The following is an 11440-nucleotide window of genomic DNA, read 5'->3' as shown; positions in this document are numbered from 1 at the left end:
AATCCTAACAATCCTATGATCCTCTTTATGGTTGTTCATCAGTGTGGTTCACAGCTCTTGTGATCCCCATGCCATTTTTTATTTTATTTTTAATGATCTATATCATGGAAAAGTTATTTCAATGCCTATTCCAATGGTAAGATAGATCAAGCCCAATTGCAATTGCTGATCAAAGTATAGTTGGAGTTTTGACTATCACGGCCTATACTGATTTGATTCATCGTGACATATTTCCTCATGGGACTCGATTTACGTGATAGACATGTGATCCACATGTCGATTCCGCACAAGTTACCCTTAGGGCATATGGGACTTTTCAAACACTTTCTAATAGACACTAGAAACACCTTGGTCAATTAAAAATCGAGTATAAAGTATGAGTAAAAATGACTCACTTGTCCTGGGCCAAGTAAATATTACTCTGCCAGTGCGAGTTAAGTAAAAATTTACTTGTCCATTGGCTGGATGTGTAAACTGCAGTTTTGCTGGAGTTTTTCTCCTTATTTTTAAACTGGCTTAAGGTGGAGTGTCTATGATCGTGTTGGAGTTGAACTGAGTTTGATGAATTTTAAGTGGGTTAGACCTGGCCATCAAGTAATGTGTTATTTGACAGGTTAGGGCATGAATTCTTCTCCCATTTATCAAATGGATCCAGGTTGGGCTGACCCCGATCTCACCCGACCTGACTCCTTTTCAAGCCTCTGAACTGAACAGGGTCTTCCTTGTACACCTCAGTCCATGCATCTATATGAAGGAGATGTTAATTCCGGACTCCCCACCTTCAATTGCCAAACACAAAACACATCCTCGGTCACCAGCTTGCATGTGTTCGGGATCCAGTACACTAATCAGATGGTCCTTTTATGAATTTCAGACCTGGCCTATATGCATTAGGTGGATGACACATGCGTCTCGGTATCAATTGTACTGTTGGTTGTCCATCCATTCCATGTAGTTAATGGACCTAGCTAATGTATTTTTAGGCTGAGGGACTCTAACGGTAGGAGCACTCAAACGTGCCATGTTGAGTAGCATCTCAATCTCTTCAAATATAATAACTATAGTAAATTCATGTTCGTACGTTAAACCTATTTACAATATATTGTCAATTAATAAGTGGGCGGGCCATCATCCCTGATCATATGGAGATGCATAATACTACCAAAAAGATCAAAACAATAAGGAGGTATATAACAACAAAAAAGAAGAAGCCCATATATACTAGCCAAAATGCAGGTGGGCACTAGCACAACCACATAGACTCTCCCATCTGGGCCTGTTCTACAACCATGTCCAGGGAAAATAGGGATCTGGTATGTGGGCCCATTAGCTTAGAGGACGGCGAACCACTCTCTGTTGGTATCTCAGTAAGGTTTGACAGGGTGGCGGACTGACGCATCCGCATGTGGACCACCTCTGCTTGAGCAAGCGCCAACTGGGTCTGGAGGACATCGATCTGTTGCTGTAGTGATGAGATGGCGCCCACACATCCATATACCGGATCCCGCACCCTTGCATTTGCTTCATACACCATGCTACTCACAGCATCGCTGCGCTGATGCACTGGCAACTCCTGTGTGCGCAACAAGCCAGAGAAGAGTTTTAACCATGAGAGTTTAGACGAGCACATCCTATCCATTGGGGCACAAGGTTCAACCCCAACTGTGAAACTACTTCTGTACGGGGTGACAACTAGGCTTGGACAACCTTACCGAGGGTTGGATTAAGGCCTGATTTTAGACCAGGCCCAGTAATTAATCAGGGTGGATCGGTATGCACTTGCATTTATCTCAAGGCCTAATTAGCATTCACCCTAGCATGGCATATTTTAAAATGGGCTTGGTTGGGTGTTGGCTGCAGCGCTTATCTCATTGTCTGGACTTTATCCAGCTTCCAGCCCAGTCGGCCCAGCCCATTTGCCACCAACCTACTTTTGTAGGCATGATCCTGCATGTTTGAATAGGCATTGTGCGTGCTTGTTGAAAAAACTTCCATCCTCTATCAGACGGTACTGATCACATGTGGTAATCATTAGTACCCTAATAGGGGACCCCACCAATGAGGCTATAAAGTTGGGAAGTGGTCCCACATTTGAAAAGTGTAATATCACGAACAGATGGTTTATTATGTTAGCTGGCACCGAAAATTCGGTGCAAGAGATTTATAGAAGATGGTTCATATTAGCGTGACATCATAATCTAGTCGCGTATCTAACCGAAAATTCGAATGTCCAGTCGTTCAAACTTTCGGGTCAATCCAAGCTACCAACCCCCCTTTTGGACTTTCGTATGGTAAGGGCCTCGTGTCTTTAGAAAGAAATGATCAACGGACACTAAATTGTTTGGTATTTACAAAAGTACCCTTAGATTAATTTTGAAGTCTTAATTAAGTCTATGAGATGGCATAACCTAGAAGGCACACACCAAATGTACGGTGCGGATGTGTCTTACACGCGGCATAGTAGGGGGCTTTGGAGCTCAACCTCATAGTACCTTCTTCTTTTTTTTCCGAATTGCCAAAGGTCCGCAGGCAACATAAATGTGTGGCCTGCCATATGACCGACCAGGGCAGATACTTGTTGTCAGAGCATCCACACGAGTGGTGCCCGCCTTTCGATCGGGTTGGGTGCAGCACATATATGCCAAACTGCAACAGGTGAATCTTAGTATATTATGATTAGCTTGTGAATGCTTTACAACTTTTCCAGCAGCGGTTGGCTTCCTGTGCCTTGTCCTTACATCAACCATATACTTGCTTACATAATTGGGTCCGATCCGGGCTGTTCATGAGGTGGGCCCCACCGATGAAGGTCCCATCCAACGGATAGCTCACAAATGAAACTAAAAGTCAAAATTAAGGGTCTACATCCAATGCACATAGCAGGTAAAATAAGAAAATAAGAAAGAAGAAGAAGAAGAAGAAAAAAAAAAGGGTCCACATTCAGCTTTTAGTTTGCCGTTGGACAGATAAATCCCTTATTTTATCAGGATCCTTTGATCTATGGACCACGTAAAAAATAGGGCCTACTTGATGAATAGTTGGGATCTTGTTCATTTGTCCACGTCTACAATTTTAGATTCAGGAGAGAAGAAGTCTATCTCACAAAACATAAAAGGAAGAATGAAAAATAAAATAAAATATCCTTGGAATGGGCAGATAAAGAATGACAAAAACAATGTAATAAATGTTATCATTATTATATGTAATAGGAAAGGATCCACATTCTTAAGTTAGCGGAACACACATTCTCTCTCCGCGTGTGCGTGGCATACGTTTGTGATCCAGACCATCCATATATTTGGCTGTACATTGGATGAGCTGTGCCCCCAAAAGTAAAAATGATCGGCTGATTCTAGACACTGATTAAGGATATTTTTTTCTCAATTAAATATTACCCTTAGGTTGGACTTGTCTTCTTACAATGGCTTCTTTTCATCTTCTTCTTCTTCTTCTTCTTTTTTCAAGTCTCCTTTCAGTGGCTAGGATCCCCTGACCTTACCAAGTTTGTTTTTCGTTTTGTTTTGTTTTTTTTTTTTTGGAGGAAAACTTCAGCAGATGAACGGTCCAAAGCACATAAACGAATTCCGCACGTATGGGAATGGAGTGGTGATTGAAACGAGTGATTGCGCCATATTATCTTTCTTGGTAAAAAGAAGTCGTAGAAATGGACAGGAAGGGTCCAGACAAATGAGTGAATTACGAGAATGCCCTCAAGAAGGCAGCAATGTAGAAGAAATTTTATTATTATTATTTTTAATTATTTTTGAGTAAATGACGAAAGTAGCCTGGAAGAAACCATGATGAAGAAGCAATGAGGAGAGGAAGAGAGGAAAGAACCTGGAGCATCTTGTTGACATTGCTAGCTCCAAAGACCTTGTGAACGTTAGCGAACTTGTGGGGCTCATCAGCCGGGAAGTAAGGCGCAAACACGCAATCCTGGGCGCACCGTCTCCTCAGTAGCTTGCACGCTGCGCAAGGTGACGCTGTTCCTTGCTTCCTCCCCGTGTCTTTCATTCTCCTTCCCTTCTCCTCTTCTTACACAATCTTTCTTTCTTTTCTTTCTTTTGCTTGTAGAGGGTAGTTTTGGAATATTTTAATAAAAATAAAATAAACCCAACGAACGAGAGAGAGAGAGAGAGAGAGAGAGAGAGAGAGAGAGAGAGAGAGGTGGGAGCAAGGAAAGTGGGGGTGGGGGTGAGGGTGAGGGTGAGGGTGGGATATATGGAGATCTGAGGAGGGCCCACCAAAGGAAGAAATGATATATTTTGGTCGACAAAGCCTTTTCTGTTGACAACAACCTCGGCTCCCTTTATTTTATTTATTATTTTCAAACAACAGTGATCACCTAGAGGCAACGGTGCAATAACTTGTCGTCTGTACCATCTCAAAAACCACCCATAGGATATCAGTACCATCAAAACTATAGGGCCCAACATCAAGATCACCTTTCTCAAAAATCATGCTGATCTGATCACGAACTGGACCCAATAGCTGTCCGTTGATTCCAATGGTTAATTTGGGCCACATGATGATGGGGTTCGTCCTGGTTTTTGTTCCAGGCTGGCTATCTTTACGGTAGGACATACCGTTTTCATGGTACTAATGTCCTAACTAAGTGGCATGGTTACGGCAAAGTTGGTAGGGTACCCACAAGTTATGGTTCCTGTTTGTAGAATATCAGATCCCATTTTATTTTTTATTTTTATATCCAAGTAATGATTTTTCCTCTTCTTTATTATTATTATTATAAACGTAGTAAGAGTGCACTCTACTAATTTGTTTTCCCATTTGACGGTTTTATTCAAATGCATCTGGACGCATCCTAATATGATAGGCTGAGAATTTAGCCATTGGAATTTGATTTTTTTTCAATGACCTGCGTCGCTCATGTGATTGGGATTTTCTTGGATAGGGAAAAGTCTCAGGCTGAATGTTCTAATCTTTTTATTATACAAAAGTTAGGGTTCTGGCAATTTTCAAAGCTAAAGAGCCGCATTTCAAAAGGTTGAAATAATCTTATTTAAGAGATTTCACTCGTTGTCTATCAACCACATAAGGTGAGACTAATAAAATAAACGGTTTGGATCATTGGAAGATGATCCATATTCAAAGGTTAAAATCTCGAAAAGTATTGCATCGGGATCTGCTCCAGCAACCCCCTTCCCTCCTTCGCCATGCATATCTCTCTCTCTCTCTCTCTCTCTCTCTCTCTCTCTCCCCCCTTAACTGAGACCCTGGCCTCACCCAAGACAATGCGGCCCTTACCGTGGGCCCTTCTTGATTTATGTATTCTGTATCCCGCCGTCCACCCGTTCGTATAGATCATTTTAGGAAATTATTCTAAAAATGAATCAGATTATTATTAGGTGGACCATACCATAAGAAACAGTGGTGATTGACTATTAATGGGCCAAACAAGTTTTGGATCAAGCTAATATTTGTTCTTCCCTTCATCCAGGCTTAGGTGACCTTATCAACGGATTAGATGGCAAATAAATACAACAGAAACATTAAGGGGCTTATGTGACCTAATCAACAGATTGGATGGCAAATAAATGCTACAGAAACATTAAAGGGCTTATGTGACCTAATCAACATATTGGATGGAAAATAAATATTATGGAAACATTAAGTTACCCCTAAGAAGTTTTAAATGGTAGGGCATTCAATTACCGCTATTTCTTAGAATATGGTCGCCTAAGATTTGTATCCTCTTCATTTTTGGGTTCATGATCTAAAATGATCTGGAAAAAAGGATGGACAGTGTGGATACAGAATACATACATAAAGTTGGGCCCCACGGCAGGGGCCGCACGGTCTTAAGTGAGGCCGGGGTCTCAACTAATCCGCTCCCGGATGTTCACGCCTTATTTTTAATGTGCGCACCCACTTTCTTCTAATTTGTTTTCATTTAGACAATGAAATTTTTACCCGACACGGTCGCCTGCACTTCAGTTAGCCGTTGAACTTTTTTCTCCGTGCATTTCGGATATATGTATGGGATCTAGACCGTTCATTGGATGGGCAGCACCTCATGATAACCATCGACTAGAAGTGTTTTGATGATCATATATAGAGGGTCAACATTCAATGGACAAGAGCGCTCCAATGTTCCGCTACAAGTTGTGAACTTGTTGGATGTGGCCATCGTCAAAGAGCTTCATAAATATGGTGCACATGTGCCTCGCCTGCGGTGGAGAGTTAACAAGCGTACGATCTCTAAGAGCACGCGAGGGTGAATAGTTTTTTACACTTGCTTGGTTTAACCGTGTAAAAAAGGGCTAAAATTTCTCAAAGTAATTAGTACTGGAAATTGTTAAAAACATGTACTGATAACAAAATACTAGGAGATGGGGCACTAGCAAAGCAAGTGCAGAGAGTCTGGTAGAGAAGAACGGAGGGAGACGCATATTGTCTGTCTTGTAAGCACAGAAAATTCTAGTGCCTACGCTTCTCATGTTCACGGCATTTTCGATGACTCTAGCTCACAAGATACGCCGAATTTCTCTCCCTATAATGAATTGCATGCTACGCAATACAACTTTTAACAAGTGAGGAGTGCAGATCGTCTGGATTGCAGGTTCTCGATCTCCTTAAATAAATTGTATGCTCTTGTTACTCTGTTTGGTTTTCAGCAATTGGAATGCGGACCTGCCAGAATTGAAATTGCGGCTCAATTCAAACCGAACAACTATGACCCCAAGCGCTAAGATAGGCATAATTTGATTGAGATTTGATGAGATCGGCCACTTATTCAGCCACTTGCTCATTGTGTAAACAAGATCAGACAATATTCAGAGGGTAGGGTTTGTCCTCTGATGATGGGTTACACCTTTGCATTCAGTAGAAAATGATGTTTTAATATTGATAAAGTAAAATGAGAAAGGAATTCTTACATCCGCTTGTGAAAAATAGCTGTAAAGCACTTTCCCGAGTGAAGAATGGAATCCAACGTGCGAGCGTAGACTCAATTTACATCTAAGATTACCAGCTACTTGATTAATACTGCAAATTACACTACGGAATACAAACAACAGCTAAAAGTAAAAGATTATGCTATGAAATGTAATTTACTTTGTAGAAAAGTAGAAAGTGATTACACTAAGAAATGTAAATTGACTGATAATTGAAAAGATAATTGAAAGAAAATGTTTGGGTTGATTTGGGTTGGTATGAGACGTCTTTTCTTACTGAATTCATTTACTATTTATAGCCTTGATCTAACCATCTAGATCCTTCCCCACATTCTGACCGTTGCCATAACCGTTCAACACTACACGACATTCTAGAGACTTCCTTGCCATCTCATAACTGCTCCTTCATGACTACTCTTCCATCGGTCGCTTAAACAATGACGTGGCATTGTTTGATTTGTTCCAGATGTATTATCAAGAAATCTTCTTCGTATATTTCTACAAATCTTCAAATACACCATGCGGATCCGTACAGATCACATATAACCTATTCCGATTGATTCTCGTGAGGAATGGCAATAATGTGTATGAACATTGCTACCATGTCGCTTCGCCTTTGAGAAAAGGTGAAAGTGATGTGCGACCCCTCATTAATGCGGCATTTATTATCCATACGTGGCAGCAAGCCGATAACTGACCTCAGCCGATTCATCATAACACGTCAGCGACAGTCGCCCTTTATCGAGGTAAGTGTCGAATCCAGTGTCGACACTTATTTTCACATAGTTTCTCACAAAATCGCAATGATACCCTAATAAACATTTCTTTGCCTCGAGTGATATAAGTGCCGTTTCAAAATCTTTTTTCATTTTTTTCGAACATCCAATTTTTAGACTTCAGACTTATCTTCAACTAATGGCTACCTCATCATCTTCTTCTTCTCCTTTCCTTCAAGGTGATCTCATTAACGTGATAGATGCTCTCTCTAGGAAATGTTTCAATAAAATAGTGTTCTGAACACCTAATGAAAAATACTAATGCTTGGGTCCAACATTTATTCCAACAACAGATATCGATGAAGTTAGTATGATGGATCCCTTGTTCCCCATCTGCCCTAATGAGACTTTGCTGATTCAATCCGAAGACATCCATGTTCTGCCAATGCTTTGAAGAATCCTCAGTCATGGCCAAAACTGTTACCAGAATGGGATATTTAGTTTGCTCATGTTTCTTCTATATATGAAGCAACATGAAGGAATTCAAGCATCTATGAATGCATTAAGTTATATATCTACAACTATCCATCAGATCCTGCCCCTCTTACTGTTGCTTCAACATTCTGGAGTTCTTCCACAAAAACATTTTTCTTTGGTTTCGGTCCTATGAGTCCAACCATCTTGGGAGCCTTGACTCAAATGCTTCCTGTTGGTGAAGCAGTCTACCCAGGCTTTTCACAAAAATTACCCAAAATCCTCACAAATAAGGCCGGCAAAGCCTGTTCTCACTTCATGTAGACCTATCGCAAAGACACAAGATTGGTCGATCATGAAGAACATATGAATTTCCTACTACTATGGATTTGTTGATATTTATTTTGTGTGAATGCTCTACAAATTATGAACGAGTATATTCCATTGGTTGAGGCACTCATTGAAGGTCGAAAGCTTTCTTTGGCAGCTTATGTACTCGACCATATGTACAAAGGCATCTACGATGTTACCACCAAGGTTCCATATCATGGAGAAGGACCATATGGCTTCATTAAATGTGGATCTATGAGTACTTCCATTCGTCCCTTGTACATAATCACATCCATTCTGAAGCAGTTTACTCTTCTCATGGCGAATGTGTCATCAACTCTCTTCAATAAGTCCAATAATTTTCCATGTATATGAGTACTTTATTCTTTTCCCTGGAAGGCAAGTGGAATTGGTCATTCATCACATTCCATGATGGAGAATACAACCCTACTTGGTTCACTGGCCGATATGAGTAAGAAGCTACTGATAGAGAGGTGTCCCAAGCGTATTAGGCATGGGCAAGTTACCTCATCTGTAGGGATCTTCCTTATGGAGGTGCAATTGACCTCAGAAAAAATGCTAAAACTAGGATTGAACAATACTGTCTGAAGTCGCTTGCTCAATAGTTTGGCCTTGTCTAGTGTATCCCCTTCCCATGTATTCAAATAACTTGCAACCAGCTTCCTTATAGCTGGCTGATCATTGATAAAGTTGAACTCTATCATTCTTTCTCTATCTCTTTCCAAGAATCCAGCATACTTCTCACCCTTATCTACTATTCAACTCAACTTCGGGTGATGGACACTTTCATTGCTTGGTGGGAGAGCCATTATCGAAGGTTAATTACTAAATCCCAACAAGACATCATCGCCCAACTTTTTCCCAATCATGGAGCTTAGAGGAAAGAAAAAATGACACATGTACTGACCACTACTGCCATTTGAAAAACCAATAAGCTAGGAACCCAATTAGCCGCTATATCCACTCTTGAATCCTCACCGCTTGAGACAACAACTATTTGCCCAAAGTGCTAGAAGACTACAACGAAGGTACCTATTAACCCTACATCTCTGTCGACTCAGTAGTTAACATCAAGTCCAAAGAGAACTCTTAATCTAGGAGCCCGTCCTAAACTGCCTTCTCGATCAACTATTTTAAGTTTTAAACGCATTGATCCAACTTCCTAGCCAGTCGATGCAGATTGATCACTACCAATTTTTTCGAAAGAACAACAACACATAGGCACTTCTTTGGCCCAGGTGGTAACTACATTTGATAAATATTTCAAGACTAAATATTGACCAAGCCTCACCATTGAAGATTATTCCAAAGAAATTAAGGCTTGAAACGTCATTGAGATGGCTATTGTAACAAATACTGGAATAAATGGTGCCCGGATAAGGAGAGATTAAATGATCCAAATCTTCCATTTGATGAAAAATATCTTACTCCCTATCATCTTAATCCGCCACAATTTCCTACTTCGAGATGAGTAATGGCAATTGTTATTAAAAACCCTCACCCTGTAAACAGTCGACTCGTTATTTACCTTCGTCTGCTCTAAATTAGGTGGAGGTTACTTATTAGTATAATTATTCTAAACCATTTTCGCTTCTCATATCAATTAACCATATCTTTCTTTTGCATTCATCAAGAGTCATTAGCAACCAAAAAGCAAATGGTAGTAGCATGGCCGCTACAACAACATCAATCAGAGACCAATGCTCCTGTAGTGCAGATTGTTGTTCACAACCCCAAGTGTAGGGTCACGATGTAGTAATAATCTCGGTGAGACCGTGGTCGAATCCACAGGGTCTAATCTTGTGAGTATTCTAAAAGCAATTAGAAGTAGAACTAGAAAAAGATACGAATCTAAATTTGAAATGAACGGAAGTAATTGTGAGAGATTTAATTAGAAACTTAAGAAATTCAAAGGTGGGAACTAGGATTTCCAAGGATCCACTTGTAGTAATCGGGGTGATACTATGTTTAATTCAAGGACACAACTGAAATCAGAGTCTTATCTTATCAAGTTAGAAGATAAGCAATAAAACCAAATTTGAACTTCCTTTGACCTAATTTTCAATGGATGAAAGTTGTGAGGATTGGAAGTGATTCCATCACTTAGCCATGCCATGGAGACAATGACAAACAACAGGATATCCTAATTTTGCAAACATAGGAAAATTATGAAGATTAGAAGGGATTTCATCATCCAACCATGCCCAAGAGATGATGGTGAACAATAGGATTTCCTAATTTCATAATCTCAAGGTATGAAAAGAAGATACTTAATATTATTGCAGATCTACTGTAATTGGAGACATAATAAACCATTAAAAAACTGAAAGTATTCCTTAAATATCAAACTAGAATCAAAGTAAGTTCAACATAATGTGAATCAAAGCAATAAAAACATCTCATCACGCTACAAGCTTCACCTCTTAGCCCTAGCTAAGAGGTTTAGAAACGCTTGGCGATGGCTCTCCACCCTTATGCTTTGCTCCTCCAAACCCTAGATGATGCCCAGGGATGCCCTGGGGACTCCTATTTATAGTTGTACAACACCAACTTTCGCACCTAGTTGGAAAAATCTAGAAATCGCCTCAAATTTACGCACTCTCCACAGTTTGCTAGATTAAACTTCACTATACGTGGTTTTTCAAAATATACTTCACTCTACACAGATAAAATAGACTCTGAGTTTAAGAATATATTTTTTCAGGACAATTTAAGGAATATGTTTGTTTTTAGGACAATTTCAAGATTCATTTTCTTCACTTCAAATCTTTAATTCTCTTCATTCCTCACTTAGTTTCCTTAGATCTCTGGCATATGAATTCTTCAATCTTGGTATCCTAAGATCCATCCCTTACCTCGGTGATCTTTGAGCATCAAATTCATACTTTTAGCACCTTTTCTAATCCATGCTCTTAAATTCACCCTGCAACACAAACATGAGTAAAATAGGACATTAAGTATATCGTGTTCATAAAACCAAGATAT

General features: G+C 40.0%; 1 protein-coding gene across 1 annotated transcript; it reads right to left on the bottom strand.

The window, feature by feature from the left end:
* Window positions 1–1050: 1050 nt before the first annotated feature.
* On the bottom strand, window positions 1051–4166 carry LOC131250705 (LOB domain-containing protein 4-like). Its single transcript, XM_058250987.1, has 2 exons — window positions 3838–4166; window positions 1051–1573 (listed from the first exon to the last, which is right to left on the bottom strand). The coding sequence occupies exons 1-2, from the start codon at window positions 4012–4014 to the stop codon at window positions 1244–1246; spliced, it is 507 nt and encodes a 168-aa protein (XP_058106970.1). The 5' UTR covers window positions 4015–4166; the 3' UTR covers window positions 1051–1243.
* Window positions 4167–11440: the final 7274 nt, after the last annotated feature.

This window comes from Magnolia sinica, chromosome 1 (genome assembly GCF_029962835.1).
Source record: "Magnolia sinica isolate HGM2019 chromosome 1, MsV1, whole genome shotgun sequence".
Lineage (NCBI taxonomy): Eukaryota > Viridiplantae > Streptophyta > Magnoliopsida > Magnoliales > Magnoliaceae > Magnolia > Magnolia sinica.
This window is presented reverse-complemented; position numbering and strand designations above follow the sequence as displayed.

Coding starts and splice junctions, on each gene's coding strand:
- LOC131250705 (XM_058250987.1), bottom strand. CDS start 4,014: ATGAAAGACACGGGGAGGAAGCAAGGAACAGCGTCACCTTGCGCAGCG. Junction 1,574..3,837: donor ATGTCAACAAGATGCTCCAG/GTTCTTTCCTCT, acceptor TTGCGCACACAG/GAGTTGCCAGTGCATCAGCG.